Source organism: Venturia canescens, chromosome 7 (assembly GCF_019457755.1).
Source record: "Venturia canescens isolate UGA chromosome 7, ASM1945775v1, whole genome shotgun sequence".
NCBI lineage: Eukaryota > Metazoa > Arthropoda > Insecta > Hymenoptera > Ichneumonidae > Venturia > Venturia canescens.
The window spans coordinates 11,431,165-11,451,321 of NC_057427.1; the positions used below are offsets into that span (position 1 = coordinate 11,431,165).

The following is a 20,157-nucleotide window of genomic DNA, read 5'->3' on the forward strand; positions in this document are numbered from 1 at the left end:
CAAAAAAAGCGAAATTTTCATCCAGCGAGAACGAGATAAAATAAAACCGAATCGAATGAAACTTGAACTGCGGAACGAAACGAGAGCTAAATTCTCGTCGATTTCCTGTCACTGTTCCTAGAACTTGATACCTCAACCTTTTGGAGGTTTAACACAATGCGAATGGATATGAAATACTGTGCATCGGAGACAGTGTGAGAAATCTCATAAAAATTGGAGTAGGATTATCACTCGTTTTGTTTATGTGGAGAAATAGCTCCCAAGCAGGATGAATACTTGAAGGCAGCTTCGAGAGATCCGAACGTTCTCGCAGCGCTGAATCATTTTTTCTTCCTTCTTTTTTTTTTATTCTCAATTCCTTTGTCATACAAACGAACGCTCAGTGTCAGTTAGTATCGTGGCAAAAATTCTCGGATCACGATGGCTATCTGAATAACTCGACGTTACTTTCATGCAATTACTTCAATTATAGAAATACCTTCAATGCAAAGATCGTTTCTCTGTCTTTCTCTCCCTTTCATTCTTTCCATAGGACGAGATATGATTGCTCCTGAGAGTAATTCCATTCCAACTCGTTCATATTCTCCGCACATCCGCGGCTAGCCATTGTTTTTATTTCTCAACTCGAGTATCACGTGTGCTTATATACAAACGTGCGCATACTTATTTTTATAAATCTCTTCTTGACGAATCCTATCCTCTGTGTATGCGTCGAAAAATAAAGAAACGAATGAACCTTGTGCGCGCGCGCGCGCTTTATCGTGAGAGCTGTCGTAAGATTAAGAAAATTGCATTACCGCTTTCGCGCGCTCGTCTAATTTCTGACTTTTCTCGAATAACAAACGACTTTGCGTAAACGATTTTGGTGGGGATATTTGATCGTTGTTGAAATCGTTTTTGTGTTTGTGGAGGAGTGAATTTTTGTTGAATCTTCAGCAACTGTAGAGCAACGAAAAGCGATTGTGGTTAAAAATAATTCGTGAAATTTTATCATATTTTTGAGGCGATTTGGTGCGAAGGCGTTTGTCAAAGCTTCTCAAAGTCTTTCCGTAATTCTTTAGTCCAATTTTTCATTGAATATTGAAAGATTTTTTGTTATTGAAAAACGAGTAATTAGCAGCGAATTCAAGCGTTTTTGGGATCCTTTTTTCGAGATGTTTCGCTTGAGAGAGAGAGAGAGAGTTTGGTAGAAAAAATGAGAATTTTGACGGTACGGAGTTTCGAAAATCAAAGTTAGAAACTGTCGCAGCCCGCTTGGACGCTTTCCGGAGCGTGACACAGCCGTGGCGTGGCAAACTCGACAAGCTCGTGGTCAGCACGCGACAATTTCTCTCTTTCGTATGCTTTGTACGTGTGCAGTGATTGCTAGTAATAAAGGGGGACATTCCGTACTGCGGTTTTTCTTCTCTTCGACCGCTGCCCATTCAAACTTAATAGCTTATTAACGATTTTTTTTTTCGTAAATGAGAAAATTAGTTATTTCGAGAGAAACAAGGAAAGAACCTCGCCCCACTGCAGTGACGTTCAATTTTCATTTTTAAATGAAATGTCAAATCGAACATTTCTGTCCCAAAGCGAAATATTGTGCTCCAACAAAAAATAGCATTCCAGTAAAAAATCCTCGGTCAGAAGCCAGCACAAGTTTCAATAAAATACACCGCGTTGAAATATTTGCCGGTTGTTAATTAAGGACGTTGTTAAGCCGTACGATCAATTGTCCACCGTGGGCACGAGCTGCGTGGGTGTAAAACACGGGTAATAACACTCTGCATATGGAAATTACGAGATCGAAGCTTGTATATTGTAGCGGAGAGCGCGTGGCTTGAATTCTCGATGGAGGGTCGAGTTCCCCGGCTGAGAATATGCCTTTGGCATTCCACAGTGGTTGCACACACGTGCGTTCCAAGCTAAAAATCTTGTATCTATAATTTGCAAAGTCGTTCGAGTGCCTCCTTCGCAATTGGAGCTGCGAGTTCTTCCCGGCGCCCACGCGTCTCGCATTTCCGGTTTGACTCGCGCGCCTTGACAAGATTAAAAATAGATTGGGCCGAGGACGAGATTGAATCGGGAGGTTGCGATTCGACGGGAGCATTTTCGCTGAGGGTGATGCGATTAAGGGGCTGAGCAGTAAACAACGCAGTGAAGAGTCACACCACGATTCATAAATCTCCAGGCTATTTAACGGCGTTTTTGTAACACTTCGCCGACTGTTAATTCATTACTTTAATTATGCATATCCGAACACGCTTTAACGAACCTCTGCTTAACCGCGAGCCTAATTAATCCCCTTAACAACGCATTTCCGGCTGTTTCCACTCCGCTTTTCGATAAACCATTGTAAATAATCGGCTTTTATTCTCTTCCATAAAACCGTCGAGCAGCAGCAGCAGCAGCAGCAGCAGCAGCGGTTGAACATCCTTTCGAAAATCGATCGAACTCGCGCGCGCCAAAGACTCGATTCGAGTTAATGTAACGGTTCTTTCCGGTGGCTCTCGTTTATTACGCACCTCTCGCTGCTTTGTTTCTTTCTCTCTTGATGATGGGCCCCTCGTTTTTTTGTTACTTGTTCGAGTGCAACTGCAGCAGCAGCAGCAGCAGCTTCACCATCGACGCTGCACATTAAGGATCGTATGCGCACGCGTGCCCAGCGAAAAGAGATATTACAGTTATACGCTCTCTCCAGCCAGAGTCCGCGCTCTCCGGAGATGAGCCCTCGAGATGAGGACCCGTTTCCCCGTGCCTTCGCATCTCCATATCTGTATTTTCATCTTCCGCAAAATATAAATATAAAACTAGAGATTCATAACGGCATTAAATCTGGTGTATGTACAATGAACATCTGTTTGATGTATTCTCTCACGACTTGGCTGCTTCGTAAGAATGACACCGGGTGCCGCTCATCATTACGAGCTTATTTTTTCACTTCGTTACATCCGAGCGAACTTGACCCCAAAGCGATGGCAAGAAAATGCACGGTAAACTTGGCCTTTTCTCTCTAAATTGCTTCGAATAATTAAAGGAATTTGCACAGTAGGCACAACAATGCGCTATAAAACGAAATCAAGTGGAGTTTTCTCCCCCGCGAGCGCATGCGTACGCGGTGCGGGCGCGAACGTCAAATTCTGCTTGACGCAGTGATCGGAGAAACTGCGAGCTGCTGCGCGCACAATTCTTTGTTCTCGATGAATTTCCATTTGGAAAAGAAAAAGTCGCTCGAGTTGGTTGAGTTTGGAAATTCGGAGGTTTTCTTTCGATAAACTTGACTAATTTACGACCGCGATTGACGGTTTACTGGACCAAAATCGCACCGTGCGCGCGGCCGATTGCACTTTTATTGCGGCTCGCGACGCTCGTTCGAGCGCTGAATCAATCCTGGCCGAGGGATAAACAATAATTAGCAGATTGGCTTGCGATTCCGAGGACTGATTGTATCCGCGGGGGGAGGAGGGGAGTGGGAATAACGAGTGAGAAAGAAGGAAAAATGGTTCGAATTCGCGATCGTAAATTCATTTCTCATAATGATAAATCTCGAATTGCATTATCGCGCGGTTCGCTTATCCCTCGCGAGGGATTATTACGAAACTGAATGAGATCGTGGCGGCCCCGAGAGTCTCGCGCAACTCTCGTATTAATAAGTTTTCTCTGTTCCGGGTGAATTTCAAATATAAAAATGAGGAAAAAGAGAATAAACGATCGTTGAAAAATTCATACTTTTTTGCTGGCAGCGTTGCAAATAATGGGTGGAAATTAACGTGTGCGAAGGAGGAAGAGTCTTTGTGGGAAAAAGGAATATTAAATTGCTCAAGTTTCGTGTATAATTGGATACGAAAAATCTTTGTGATCGCTGCGCTTCACAGTTTGCGAGATCAAATATAACCTGCAATTTGTACACCTGAAATATCTTTCGTCTAATATCCATTTTATTAAAAAAACTCTATACCGCGATGTCTAACGGGATATACAAAAGAACTTTGCCGGTGATAAACAAAGCCTGATGAGGCGCGGAAGAATTATTGAATAAACATGAAAACGCTATACTCGAAGCGTGCTCGGACTGTTTCCTTGCTCCGCGTGAAATAAAATGGATCTCCACATGCTTGCACGAATATATACTCGCGCGAGAATCGCTCGTGTGAATTCATTAATAATTCAACGTTCTTACGTCGTACTAAAGAAACAGTAGCGTGCCAATCACACACGTGAGTAATATACTAATCGCGTGCGCGTACCCCGGCCCTCCTTTTGTTCGGCATCGTTCTCGCCTGCTGAACTCGATCGACCTCGGTACAATCGCATTTATTCTGTATGAGTAGTGCCAAGAGATTTAAGGTAGATCGTGCTGCCCGCGAAGAATCGCATTTTATGGGTGTCCAAATTCGATCGATTTTTACTCCCTAATTAAAGATATTATCAATTTAAATTAATGTTAGAGTTATTATTAATTCGATATTGTAAATATACATTTTTTCAACTTTTATCTTTTGGCGAGGAAGAAGCCCTCAATTTATCGGGAATCGATCACTGACCGAACACCCGAAATTTCGCTCGTCCCTGCCGAAAATACGACAGTTTTTTATGTCAAAAATCGCATCAGAGAGCGCTGAGGGAAAACACAATGGGAAATGGATCGAGAAAAATGGTTAATAAAAAGACAGAAGGCTGTGATAAGAATGGGCCAAGCCAAGACGAAACGCGAAATGCCAAAATAAGCAAAATGTGAGGTTATTCGAGTGCTCATTTTACCAATTTCGTTTAATCTTTAAGGGAACGTATAGTTATTCCTAGCAAGACAATCGTCTCGAATTTTTTCCCAAACCTTCATTATATACTTTATTGTTATTGCGCGTACGCGTTTTTCATAAACTTCGTAAAAAACGTTCGTTCGTTACATGGAAAGATAAACGATTTTTTACGCATAGTCAATATAACCGTATGTGTATTTTTCTTCATATTCAAACACGTTTGTCTCAATAACCAACAAGACTGTAAAATTTGAAATGCGTGTCAGTCGACTAGCCGTTTAAACTCTGTGTAAATTTCAAGACTTTCCTGAGAAAATCGTTTCGCGCATGGACTGCCTTAATTCTGAGCTCAATCAAGCTATCGGGAACAATTAAATTCGCTCGCGATTGCCACTGACGATTAGTTCAGGGATTGCGACTAATTTTCCAATGGAGTTCATTACCGTCGGAAAAAACTTTCGCGTTCACTGTCGCGATGTTAATCGAGCTCGTTGGGAATCCAACTGTTCTCGAGTCTGCGAATCCATTAATAAAATCGATGCGAAAATGCGCGAAACGCGATTCGAAGTACGTTAAGCAAGCCAACGTGGAATCATCTCGATGATTATTGGTATTAAAGTGATTTTTTAATCGGATTTCGAATGATCGTATCGAGCCTCCACTGTGTCATTACTTCGTCCTTCTCGCTTTCGTATTCGCGCTTTCAAATAATGCGAGCGCGCGCGCGCGCGAAGTGGTGAAATATTATTTAGCACGATGCGCCCATCGCGTCTCACGGTGTTTAACATAATTGCCCGGCTATTACGAGAGTCCCGGGCGCGAGTTACGTGTACGCAAATGAAACCGCGCGTAGAAATGCACATTTGCGTATGTATTTGTATATATTTAAATGCACATACGCGCGCCCATTCGAATGTCCATGGACGAAGTAACGCATACGAATGCAGAAAATAAAGCCATCATTGAGCGGCCGCGGATAAAAAGCTCAGGTTTGCTCTATAATTGCGCGAACATCGTGCATTTTTCAGCCTCGATTCCCACTTCGGATCTCTCGTGCATCATGCGTGATGCGATATCTCTCCTGCGACGGCGTACCGCGACGCCGGGCGAGGAGTACAATTTTCTGGAAAGCGCATGCACCTTCGAACGAGCTCGAACAATTTCGATAATAAGCTCATTATCGCGGGTCTTCGTCGCGTTTACGAGCAATTTTAAATCGCAAATACCTCGACGGGATCACTGGAAGCATTCGGAATCATACGCGGCGAGCCTTCGGCAAATGGGAGCAATTTTAATCGAGCATCTCGATTCCCGGAATAATTGACCGGATTAAGGCCTCGTATAGACTTGTGACGGGCGGAAAAATCGACAATTCTTTTTTAAAGTACAATATCTTGAGAAGATTCTCACGAAATTTCCTAAAGATCGGAGCACTAGATTCGTATTCGATTATCTCAGACTCGTGTTTTTTGAAAAATACCTTTGCGGTGGACACGATTACAAAGAACTATTAATCCGACCCATACGAAATTTATACCGCTTGTTTATCATAACAATAGCCAGGGCCTGGACGAAGGATTTCGTATTTTGTTGGAAAACAAAAATTGTAACAAAAAACCGAAAATTTAGCACCTCGAAAAATGAATTTTTTGTTAAAACTGTCGCCATTTTTTTTACACCAAAACTTTTACGAATTCTTCGTCCAGGCCGAAGCTACCGTTATAATAAATAAGTGCTATAAATTTCGTATGGATCGGATTAATATAGCGTTTTAGTTATCATGACCACTGCGACTAATGCTCAAAAAAAGTTGTTACAGGAATCCAGCCGGAGTTGGGCCATTTTGAGAAACTTTTTGACGAAAATAATTGTACGCGTACGCGAACACATGTACTAATGAGTGTCGTTCACAGTTATTCAACAAACATTTCTCGTCGATCAAGAAATCAAAAAAATCACGTTTTTCCGCCCCCTGCAAGTGTATGCGAGGCCTTAATTGGCCCAGAATCTTCGCAGTTGTCACTGAAACGTGACAAGATATCGCGAGCCCCCCATTTTCTTCGTTTTACCGTCCGCTTTTGGAAGAATCCAGTAAAAAATTCTTTCCCAACCGTTCGTTCGGATAAAGACGAGAAAGTATCCTGGAACTGTTGGTTTTTGTCAGTTTTCCCAGCAGCAAAGTCATCGAGCCGTAAACCATTAAGCCGAATCATGTACAGGCTTTTCTGTCCTCAAACCCGTATCCCTCCTGCAGCCATTTCTTTGAGCGCTACCATCCCGAGCGTTGCTTTCGTACATCGCATTTGACACACTCGACCGCGGCGACGCTCATTCGATTCGCAATCTTCGTAATCTCGCATCGAGATTGAAGCGGATCACAAACTCCGTGTACGTGATAGGTGAATAATCAAGAGACATTCGATCGAAATTTTTTCACTTTTTCACCTCGAAAAGCTCTTTTTCCCGTCGTTACATTGTTGCACGAAGTCTCTCGATGCTTGAGAAAAATGAGTCAACATAATCGATATCCTGCCCGGGGGAAGATCCTGGTCCGCCGCGGGGCTTCTTACGCCCCTTCTTTCTCTCCTTTTTCTTACGCTCTCCTCGTTCTTCCTCCCGGTGAGGCTTGTCCTGCGGCTAGCCGCGATCCGAGTACAACCGATCAGCTTCTGTTGTGCCGATCACCGAGCATATCCTGGAAGATATATTACACTTGGGGCGGAGGAAAAAATCGAAATAAAAGAGTGCGCTCGCTGGAGAGAGATAAAAGTGAGGTTTTTTGAAATATCGCTTCGGATTCTCCACACCGTCGGACTCTATCGCATATAAATGGAGCTTCGCCGAGGCGCCAAGCCGGCAAACTCGGGCGCGTCGTTCTACTCCGCGAGTCCGTGCGCGAGGGAGATGGAATCGCTCCTTCTCGCAGCTTAACTCTCGATAACAATCTTATTAGCAGAAGCATGAAACGCATCGCGGCCGCCCCTCTCTTTGTGGCGTAGAAATGCACGTGTGCATAATATGCATATTATACGTTCGTGTATAAAAAGTATTTTTTCTGCAGGAGCGTAACGCACGCGCAGTGGAAAAGGAAAGCGCTCAATCCGAAAGATTGAGCGAAGGAGCTTCCGCTCGATTCTGCAGTTTCTTCGCCCCTTATTCCTTGATATATTACCTCAAACCTCCTCAAGTATGACCGCGTTTTATAATTCAAAAGCCTCGACTAACGAGGCCACGCGAAGCTCCACAAATTTTCATCTCGCTGATTCATTGCTTCGTGGGCTTATAAAACCCGCTGGACGCGCTTAATATTTCCGTTTCCGGCCGGAGTGCGCTCCATTTTAACTTTTCATTCGTTCAATCGGCCCTGATTCAAGGATCGTTGAGCAGGATATATCGTTGGTTAATTATTTCAGAAGAAAGTTCGATTTTCGTAACCGGAATCAGGCGGACTCGGATCGATGCAATAATTTTCGGAGTGAATAACGAGCCGCATTCGCCATTTGCGTCGAGCATATTTGCATTTTAGTTGGTACAACACGAGTGGAAATTAAAATCGTCTGGAAAGGCTCCATTTTGAATCGATCCCAGCAAATTAGCGGGACCCTCTTAGCTCAATGCCCCGGGTCGCGAAGTTTAGTTAAGCAACAACATCGAGGCTTTTCGTATTGTCCGTTAGTTCCCATGGCTTCATGCTTGAGTTGAAAAAAATCTCGAATGTTAACATGTCCCAATGGCCTGGGTTAAGGAGGCACAAGGGAACGTTTACGGTTGTAACGATCGACGAGAACAGCAGCGCACAACGAAGTAGAAACGTTTCGGGCTCGTTTCTCTCTATGAACGCTCGCACTTTCTGAGCGCGACAGCAGGATCAGGACGATTCAGAGTTAATGGTTGCCATATAGACACGAACGCGTGTGTGTAATGGAATACTACGTAGAAAATAGCACATCGACACACGCAGCTGTAAAAGCCGGAGTACCGGAATTACCCGGAAGCTAACGGGGGAAAACATCGCGATTATATCCATTGGACGGCACTGCGAAGAGCAGCTCTGGACCCGCGCATCAGAATGACACGTGTGGAATCTCTCTTCTTCCTCCTTCTCCTTCTTCTTCTTCTTCTTCTTCTTCTTCTGGCTTTTCTTGTTCTTTCACTCTATATATAAAAGCCCGATGAATTCTCCAGAGTCACATATGTGTTCTCGTAGTTAAATGTTTAGAATCCGCAACAGTTCAATGGTTAGCGACAGATGTATTCGAGCTTCGGATAGAAGTCAATCATTTTTGTCACAAAATATCTCGTACACCGCGACTCCGCGTATAAAAACGAAACGATTGATTATTCTCGCGTAAAGATAGAAAATCTCGAGTTAAAAGTATCCGGAAAATCACATCAGCAATTAAGTAAATCCTCGCGAATTGAGAGTTTCTCGAAAATCTTTTCGATTTCCTCAGATGAGCAGCCTCGAGCAACGTTCCAGTTGAGGAAGTTACTTGCCATTCAAAAAAGCATCTGAACTTTTTTGCTCTTTCGATGATCAAAGAAACGATTCAAATTTATTCTCCCAATTATAAAAACAATGTGCAGCTCATTTATCGAGATTGATCAATTTTTAATACAATGACAGCTGTTTAAATACTTTCGTAATAAAATCGTCGAGCAAAACGTGACGACAACCATTTTCTAATCATGTGCGTATGCACATCTATATTTTAAACCAGCTGGCTCATGGTGTTGTCAAACCTTCCACTGTTTATTCCCAAGTGATTTTCACCGGCAACAAGCCCAACTCAAGACATCATTGTTATCTAAAATCATTATATTTTCTTATTCTCCTTTTTGGCTCATATCGTCGCACAGGAAGTGTCTTCCATAAGAGCCTGTGTGTACAACCCTTAAAAAATGTGATTTTCGTCAATTGTTTTCTCGTCAACTGGACGGTCCAATAATAATAATTCCGGGAATAAATGCTCGCCGTACATTTCCAGCATATATGTCCAAATGTCGATTCCCAAAGTTGGAATTTCGATTTTCATTAGACTCGCGTGCCTCAATATATTCCAACGTTCCGCTCGCTCCCTGCGAAATATCTTTATTCATCGCGTTTCGAACGAAGACGATATAATTAAAATTCAATCTCGTCGCTGCGATCTCGTAAATCTCCCGATTAACGAGCATTCATCAAAGGGATGATGCACGCAGCAGTTTTTTCCTAGCGTTTCCTCGCGGAGCCCCCGCTCTCGTGGACTTTCGCGCCCTCCCTTAACCCGGAGTTCGTCTATCGTTTCGCCTGCATTTACTTTTATCTAGTCACCGGAACTGCCCGCGCACATGGCGCGCAGGCCCATTTCCATATGCACATCCATATAAGTTAATATACCCGAAGAGCAGAGCGCGTTGCGGAGTAGCTGTCGTTCAGCACGAGTGAATGAGTAAGCGCGCAGCGACGAGTGTGCGGAGTGGACATTAGACGCAGCACTTATATATCCCCGAGTTGACGCACACGCGTGTGCCAGGCCAGCAGCAGGAAGGAATTCACGGGTGGACGCCGCGTTCGTGTGAGTCTGAGTTTGTACGTGCGTGATGACTAAGAGTCGAGCGCGCGCAGCGGGTCAATGCCTCCCCTGTGTTCGCGAGGAGGTGGACGAGAGTGCTGCAGCGTCCTCGACGACGTCGACGACGAAATGTGGCTTCTTGCCTCTTCCCTTCGAGACGCTCTTCTCTCTCTTCTCCATCCCGCGGAGGGATAAAAAGTTTGAGACAAAGTTGGCGCGGAGGGGCTTCGAGGGCGCTCTGGAAACTCCCCCCTTCGAGGTGGGCGGAAAACCTGGGGAAAAATCGGTCTCCCGGAAGCCTTAGTGGATCGTTTCGTTCCGTGGGAAGGCTGCGGAGCGAGTGACGCGACGCTTTGCCTCGGTTTGTTAAGGGAGTGGAAGGCGTCGCGAGGAAAATCCGCGTTGCTCCGAGAAAGTGGTTCACGTTGATACGAATATCTCTGTAAACGTGTATATTGAATGTATCTCGAAGGTAGATCGTAAATGCGACGGTCGCGCTCCTCGCGTCTCCCGAGGAGCGCGCATCTGTGCGGATCGCGAGTAGTCGCGCCGGAAGGTCAAACCACTTTGCTAGATATGTAATTGCGCTGGTCGAGGTGTCTCCGCGCGACGACGTTATATTTAGAATTTGAACGAGCTGCCTCCGACCGTTTGCGCGGGGATGGCGAGTGGCGCCTCGCGCCCGCATTCAGGTCTTCCTTTTCACCGGGCACGCCGCCGTGCGCGTCTCTTCTTTTTGCCTCGATGCTGAATATTTAATGGGAGTAATAGCGGATACATTTTTGTGAGATTATTGGCGCAAGTGCCGCTCGGTCTTTCCTTATTTACAACGAGACTTTCTCGCAGCGCGAGGATAACACTTGGCGAATAAGTAGAAAGAAGGCTCCCGTGCTCTCGGCGTTAGAATTCCTTCAATCGAGTCACGATTCCGTTCGAGCACGGCGCACTCGACGATTGCACACGAGGAGAGCGAGGCTCGGGGAAACAACGCGGTGAAGTTACCACGGAGAGTGATCGACGCGTCGATTACGCGTATTGCGGACGAGGCAAGGAAAAAGCTGCTTCCCCGTTTAGAAACGTACTTTTGTCCGGGTATCCAGCGCCGCGGCCACGAGAACCTCGCGCAGGGTGGATATGGATGTGCGCGGTACCGTTTGAAAATCCCACGAAGCGAGGGGAATCCCCCCAGCGGGAACAAACTTCCGCGACGCTTTTCCTGCTGATAAAGACACCGCGCGCGGAGCCCTTCTTTACTCTCGTATTAACATTCGTAGATAGACACGGATTCCTACACCGTGTGTCCGGTCCTGTATAATAATAATGATGATGATGATAATAATAATAATAATGAATAAATGCACAGCCGGGAAGTTGCAACCCTCTACTAACGTCGCTATTTTCTCGCATTTCTTGTTGCAGCGAATCGGAGATGGCACCCAACGCGGAAGAGGAGCTACTCGCTGTTAAGCCTTGGGGTCCACAGCCGGAAAAAGTAAGAACACGTTTCAGCCTCGATATTACAACGTACATATTTATATAATACGTTGAGGATACGCTCACCATTCCCCGAGAGCCAATATAATCGCGAGTGGCTAATTAATTCTACGATCTTTCCCCGGAGACTGACGTCGGGGCGTAAAAATAACAGGGAATTAAGATAGCTCATGCACCAAACGATTTTCTCAAGAAAGCTTTGAAATTTAGAGTTTGAATGGGTAGTCGACTGACACGCGTTTCAAATTTTACAGTCTTGTTGGTTATTGAGATAAACGTGTTTGAATACGAACAAAAGTACACACGGTTAGAGGGAAAAAAATCGTTCATCTTTCCATATAACGAACGAACGCTTATTACGAAGTTTATGAAAAAGTACACAATAACAATAAAGTATATAACGAAGGTTTGGGAAAAATTCGAGACGATTGTCTTGCTAGGAATAAATATATGCTACCTTAAAGATTAAACGAAATTGGTGATGAGCATTCGAATAACCTCACATTTGCTTATTTTGGCATTTTCTGTCTTCTTGGCTTGGCCCATTCCTGTCATAGTCTTCTGTCTTTTCATTAACACTTTTCTCTTTATTCGTGTCCCTTTGCGCTCTCTAACGCGATTTTTTACGTAGAGAACATGTAGTATTTTCGCCAGGGACGAACGAAATTTCGGGTGTTCGGTCAGTGATGGATTTCCGATTAATTAATGGCTTGTAATCCCATTCGCCAAAAGATAAGTTGAAAAAATGTATATACAATATCGAATTAATAACTCTGACATTAATTTAAAGTGATTTTATCTTTAATTAGGAAGGAAAAATCGAGCCAATTTAGACCCCATAAAATACGATCCTCGGGCATCATCTACCTTAAGTTCTATTGTATAGAATCCTACATTTTTCAACAAAATAAAACAATTAACGTCCACCTCGAAATTTCGCCACGTCGCCACGAAATCTCTAGAGTCACATTCAACGGCGACTACGAGCCCACTGTTCTTTATTTAACAGCAGACTCGTTACGGTTCGAGTCTTAAAAAAACGAGGTAAAAAATACATTGGCTAATAAATAACGAGACTGGGTATAATACGCCCCGGAAACGAGAGTTGCCGCGATACACTGAGATTATTACTCTCGTTGATGACATTCCGTGCGAATCAAGTCTCTCTCTTCTTCGCTCGTACTCTCGTACTATGTGTGTACAAGTCCTTCTGTACCGCGATATTGTAGCCGAAGTACCAACCAAATGAGAGAGAGAGAGAGAAACGACGTAATGAACGTGTATTATCTACGAATGCCAACGAACACAGCGCCGAGAGAATTCAAGAAAAGTAAAAAAACAACGAGCTTGATGAAATGTGTATTTTACTCGCTAATTCTCGGCCTAAGAAATTCGTGAGATTTTTCAAACTCCGGTTGCACGAGTGTTCGAATCCTTTTTAAGGAAGTTCATCTGGTAACGAGAGTTAATCGAAATAAAAATTATTACGACTAGCCAATTGTCTGTCGGTTATTGACATAATTTTTCACTCGTGTTCATGTCATAATATATCAGGTTCAAACATTTGACATTATTAAAACATGCTAGAAATGTCTAAACAGACAAGTTTTTCTCAATTCGATTACCAGATGAGCTTCCTTAATCGGCATTGAGAAGCGCGGAACGACGAATATTTCTTGTTTGCAAAAACACGTGAAAAGATTCGATTGAGAGGGTTTTCAAACTCTCTTTTTTCTTGCTTCGACGATCGAAATCTTTGCCCTGACAATAGAAAATAAAAGGAAGCAGAAACGTAAAATTAGCCTGTCGTAAAATCCACCTCGTTTCACTTCGAAATAACGATCCTTCGAACATAATCTCTCTCCATTTACGTACAGAGATACTCGATAAGATTTTTAGGTAAAAATATATCTGCTCGCACGTCGCACCGCCATTTCCGTGCTTTGTCGCCGGAAACTTTGGAGATTAAGCAAAGCGGAACGCGCCTCGTAGCTCTCCACTGTGGAGCCGCCACGAGTTTATATCAGCGCGCGTTTAAGGTCCCAGGGTGAGCGTCCTCAAAGAGGATACACACACACACAAAACACCGCGATAACGTGCCTTTATATATGACCCTTTTCCCCTTATCAAACGTACCTGCGGGAAGCGTAGAAAAAACGTTTCAGATACCGAGTTGCCCGTCGAACAACCGCGCTTGAAAAACGGTTCATAATTTAATCAGCAATTGTTTATTCACTGCGAGAAAATAAGAGAACTCAAAAGTATTTTTAGTCGCCCTGGAAACGCGCATGCGGAGATGTACCGTAAACGCATAAATACGTTACTCCGGCAATATTGCCTCTAACGACCCCCGATAAATGGCCGCGAGTTTAGCTTCGAACCGCAGCACCGTGCAGATTAACGTGATTAATCCGCAGCCTCGGATTAACCGGGAATAAATCACCGCTTGCACGGAGCCACCGACTCGCCGCGAGCTTCGCTCGCGCGCTTCACTCTCGCGAACACAAACGAACGCGCGCGCAGTAGTGCATCAATAAAATCGCCTGGTTCTTTCATTCATGCGGCGTGTACAACTTTCGTGACTGCACGCGTATCGACGCCAGCACGCGTGTTCACTCGAGCGCCTTGCTAACTTCTCGCTCCTTATTATTGCAATTGTTGTTATTACTGATTGTCATAATTACCAGAGCAGTACTCTCGTCTGTACTAATGTTTAAATAATTTTCACTTTGACTCGAATGCGCTTTTTCAGGCTTGTTATTCAACGCGAAATTACAGAGGAACGTTACACTTTTTCACCTCTTTTGCCTGCAGCTGCTTACCATGAGAATATCTTTTTTGTTGCCCTTGACGATCCGAGAAAACTCGTGCTGTTCACACGGTTATATCGCGGTCAGAGAATCGATTACTCGACACAATAATCCTCGCCCGAAATTCCGTCGACGAAAAACACGAAAAATCGTTCTTAGGGAAAAATAACTTTTACGAAAACTGATGTGCACAAGAGCAATTCACTGAAGAAAATATTACCGAATGATTGCACCGCGAGTTCATTGAAAACCTGTTCATTAAAGTTTGTACTCCAAATTACAAATGCTTCCCCATAAAACACGACTTCGTTCTAAAAAACCTTGAATTAACTCAGAATTTTATTTACTAACGTTCGTAAAAATTGTCCACTGTAAAAAATTACAGACTGAACGCAGATGGCTTGGCACCCTGCCTTGATGGACACTTCAATGAATTTCCATATTTCAATGAATACTTTTATTTTCAATGCAGGACTGAGGTACTCGTTCATGGGAAGTAAAAAAAGTTCAATAAAGAAAAAAGACAATTTACATGAAATCATAATAGAAGTTCCAAAATGCTTTTATTACTGCTATTTCAATCGGTTAAAAAATAATAATAATTCTGTTTGATTATTCGAAAGCGTGCTCTTATAGGCTGACAATTGACAGCAGTTCCGAGCTACAAACGATAAACGTTTACCCTCAAAAATATGGGGCTATAAACCTCAAATCTTGATCATAGTTTTCACTCGATCACAAACCGACGCAGCGTTTCTCTAGACAGACCTGCGAAAAAGAAAATATTTGTAGTCAGCAGCGTTGGAGTCCAACGCAATGAACTCAAAAAGCACTTGTTATCCTCCAATTTTTTTTATTTCTCGAACGATTTGTAGAGATCGAGAAACTACGAAGTGCAAATTAGCGTATTATTTTAGATCGTAATTACCCCAGGATTCGGACTATCGTGCCTCTTACACGGGGTGCCCGGGGCTGGTGGATACGGATGCGTTAGTTTCCTCGTAGCATGACCAGTCGAGTTCCGGTCGGTACAAGATAGACTCCCACAGATAGTATACTAGACCGAAATTTCATAGATTAACAAGTGAAACGCGAATCAGAAAAATTTTCGGTAGACAAACAATTCTTGTCACGAAAGAAAGATTTTTTTTTTTTTTAATTTCTTGCAACAAGATTTGGAGGTTTTCTCAACGTCTGATTTCTAACAAAACGATAAAAATTCTTAAAATTCGGTGGAATAGCGCAATGAAACGAAAACAAATCAATCTGCTACGAGGCCGATAAAAAAAATGCAAGTATTTTCAGTATATTGAAAATACTTTTTTTCTTTGAATATTAAGAATGCACAATGTCACCTCGTCTTTGGAGTCAGGCCCGTAAAGGAAGCCAGGTTGGGTGCACTGCTCAAGTAGACTCATCATTTTCCCGGGCATTAGTTCTGGCAAAACGTTGCCCTTAATCGCAGGTCTCTCATACATACATTTGAAATCTCCATTCCTGCGAATGAAAAGTCACAAATTTTAGTCAAGTCTCTGAAATGATTGTTTCAGTTTATCAAGCTTCAAAACATACGCCAATAATCTGTTGAGTTCTCGCAATGATTTTTCTGAAAAAGTTGCTCCTGATCTTTCTCGAAACGAAAGCGTCATGATGCTCATAGTCCCGTTTTCGCAATCGGCGTCAACGGGCTGATACGACGACGTGCGACTGTGGAAAAAAAACATATATCAAACCGAGCGAAAATAAAAAGTTCACTGTAATTCCATTGTGACGTCGACCGTGACAGCTTACCATCCGGGAGAAATGTTCATAATTTTTTCGAAATCCAACCCAAATCTGCCAATAAATACACGAATAAAGTTACAATTAAGCGACGATTGATATTAAATCAAATAAATTTTCGCACTCAACTGATGTTCAAATTTTTCGTTTTTGAGATCACTTACATGTTTGCCAATACGATAACCGCATACTCAATCGCGGAGAACCGACTATTGTCACTGACATGAGCGACAGCTCCCACGTGCTGGTCGCTCGAGTTACCACATACGGGCTTGTGGCTGCTTGATCCTAAAAATGAATGCACCGAACGAACGCTCATTTATTGACACACGAAATGAACTATTTACATTTCGAAAATAAACCTGTTCAGCACGAAATCTTACCTTCTCTAACCGGGCCCAAAGCCCTGGAAAAAGAAAAGTGTTAAAACGACTATTCAGTTTATCGAATGAGGAAAAATGTCGAAAAACATTATTGTTCTACAACTTACTTGCCAAATGATAAAACAATGTCGTATTTAACAGGGATTTGATTTTTTACATGATGGAAATAGGTTTTCATGTCTGGGATTACTCTCGACTTGAGCCATCCTCGTCCTCTGTATTTCAAGTTATTCTCGACGTATGGGGCAGGAGTCTGACGAATTTTAAGCAAATTTCGAAGCTCAAAACATTGGCGGATTTTTTGTAAATTCAATTTATACATTTAGATATGAATATCGAAAACTTACGGTGGCAATCGTGATCGCGGCAATGTGCAAATTTACTGTTGGATTTTCGAGATGGCGGTAAGAAAGATCAACACCGTTAATCAAAGCCATAAAATATTCGAGTGTTTGCACCAAAGCGGCATCCGACCTTTGAAGGAAAAAAAATGATCAATATTACATACTTTTTGTAACTCGATTCCTCGTCGATTCTTTCAGAAATTTCGTTTTTAAAATCGCTGTTTTTCATTTTTATTATACTTATGCCCCATTTTCTATTGAAAAACAATCACTCGAGGAAACTTGAATGAATTCTGTCATGAATCAGAAAATTCTTCAATCAGAATTTTTCCTGGGATTGGCCGAAAAATAGAAAGCGATTTTTTAAATAAATCTTGGTTCCAATAAATGCTTGAATAATTTTAAATCTTTGCCTAAGGTAGCTGCACATAAATTCTCAAATCGACTAACTTTTTGAAGGGTGAGTGTTACTTACGAATTTTTATAGAAATAAGAATCAATGGCTAAAAGGAGTTTCGGGTACAGAGCACTTGGATGATTGGGCTGAGCGTCTGCAGAGTCGTGACTCTCTTCGTTTTGCGGAGCATCTCTTTTCGCTCGTACTATAAAAGGGAGCAGAACAGAAATTGGATGAATTCATTTCTCATGTTGATAAATTTTTGTTTGATTTTCTTTTTCATCGTTATATTAAGGTCCGTAGGATCGTATGATCGAGAGTCTAAATTGGTTCGATTTTTACTCCCTAATTAAAGATAATATAATCACTTTAAATTAAAGTCAGAGTTACGTAAAAAATCGCGTTAGAGAGCGCAAAGGAAAAAAACAAAGGGAAATGAATCAATAAAAAAGTTTTAATAAAAAGACAGAAGGCTATGACAGGAATGGACCAAGCCAAGAAGACACAAAATGCCGAAATAAGCAAATGCGAGGTCACGAGTGCTCATTACCAATTTCGTTCAATCTTTAAGGTGTTATATCTTTATTACTAGTAAGACAATCCTCTCGAATTTTTTCCCAGACCTTCATTATATACTTCACTTTCGATGTGTCATAAACTTCGTAAGAATCGTTCATTCGTTATACGGAAAGAAAAACGATTTTTCACGCATAGTTCTTATAGGCCTGTGTGTTTTTCTCCATATTTAAACACGTTTAGTTTAAGTAACTAAAGAAAAAAAAACCCTTAAAAATGAAATATGCGGTTCAGTCGACTATCCATTTAAGCTCTGTGTAAATTTCAAGACTTTCTTGAGAAAATCGTTTCGTGCATAGCTTAAGTCTAAACGATTTACCTTTTCCTGCATATTTGGCCAAAACTTCATTCTTGAGTTGCACGGCAACGTAATCTTTCGAATTCGAGGAATAATCGTCTCGATGATTAATGGAACGTCGCTCAACCGTTTTGATCACGACGCTTGAAGTGGAATTTTCAGGTGTTACGACAGCGGTCTACGAAGCAATGATTTTTATGCATGAAATCCATCGGGATCATGAAATTTTTGCGTAAATTTAATGGATCCATTTATGAAAAAACTTTATAGAAAAATGATCGTAAATATATGAAAAGATTTATTTCTCATCGTCAATCCGATGAGATTCTACTCACGACTGTTCTGTCGTTACTTTCGTCGGTATTCAGTACCACCGAGGCCCGATGACGAGGATCTTCTAAAAGTTGTCCGACCTTTTTCATTGCCTATCCAACAAAATAAAACGATTTTCGCTCGCATTTTTTCACTCGTCAATTGTGTATATTCCTTTTATTAAAAGTCCCTGTAAACTCACATTTTCTATTAACTCATACTCGTAACCCCCACTTTTATTTACGTTTGGCTTAACGTAGTAGACCGGTGTCTCGTCCGATATTAAAACGGGATGTCGAGGATGGAGGTAGAGACTGTAATCGCCATTGAAAGCTCGAATTCTCATGGCTCTTCCATTCCTGGCAATGCTCTCTTCCGATTGTTCAGGAAAAGTGATTAGTGGCACTCCGATGGCTTCCACTATTGAACGATAAAAATTCACCTGCTCTAGAAAGAATGATTTTTCCAACCAAAGTTTCCATCGAGATAACGCATATTTACCGTCTCTGCGATCGAGGTTCAGCGCTTCCAACACCTTCCTCTGAGCCTCGGCCTGAAAGTCAAAAGACAAATTTGATTTCCCACATTTTTAGATCCAATTTTCCCCTCATTATTCCACCGATTTCATCATTTTTCCTCCAACTATCAAGAATACCGTAACGTCTATTTTGCCCCCATCGATGTGCCGGAGATGAACCATGGCCAGGCAAACTACTGTCGCACCCCACAGAAACATGATTTTTTTCTTTAATATTTTAAGCCACAAAGTACCACGACAGCGTAAACCTTTCTTCTCGACTCAGTGCTGATCCCACATGGCTGTAACTTTTATACTCTCTACACACCTGCAGGGAGCACTCGCAGTCTTGTTTTTCATCGACTCGGTAAACATTGGGGCCATTATTATCACGAATTCACCGTATAAAATAATGTTGCTGTGTAATCATTGAATGTTAGTTGCCCAATAGGTGAGCCTATGAATTGCGTAGAACTTTTGAAATTTCCAAATACCACGTTTGCAGATTAAACAGGACGCGAGGACAGTTCGGCAACTGTGCAAACTGATAATGGCTTATTCGACGAATTTTTTTGATGTTGATTACACGAGCTCAATATCTCTCCATTGTGATGGAATACTCTGGAAAATATTTTTTTATATTGAGGCTACGTTCGTTGTTTGCACATTCTGTGAAAAAATTACAATTCTTAGATAAAAAATGCAGGAATTCTTCTCCGCATTAGTTGAATATCGAAGCGTAAGCATCCGATACTTTATCAATTTTTATTTACTCGTTTTCATAATACTGCGCAAAAGGTACTTGGAATCATTTATATTTTTCTCACTTCACCTTGAGACCAGGGCCATGAAAAAATGAATCATTCCATTTGGCTGTGACCTGCTCAAGATTTCATTGCTGAATTTTACAGGAAATTTGCAACCCGCGACAGGGTGAAGCCTCACTT

At 42.3% G+C, this 20,157-nt stretch overlaps 1 protein-coding gene across 4 annotated transcripts in view; it reads left to right on the forward strand.

Annotated features, from left to right (window-relative positions):
- mwh (multiple wing hairs) overlaps positions 1–20,157 on the forward strand; it is a 105,936-nt gene that overhangs the window by 68,123 nt on the left and 17,656 nt on the right. For all 4 annotated transcript variants that reach the window (XM_043423096.1, XM_043423095.1, XM_043423097.1 and 1 more), the window contains one exon: positions 11,717–11,789. In XM_043423096.1, coding sequence (XP_043279031.1) covers positions 11,717–11,789 — 73 coding nt within the window. The remainder of the gene's footprint in view (positions 1–11,716; positions 11,790–20,157) is intronic.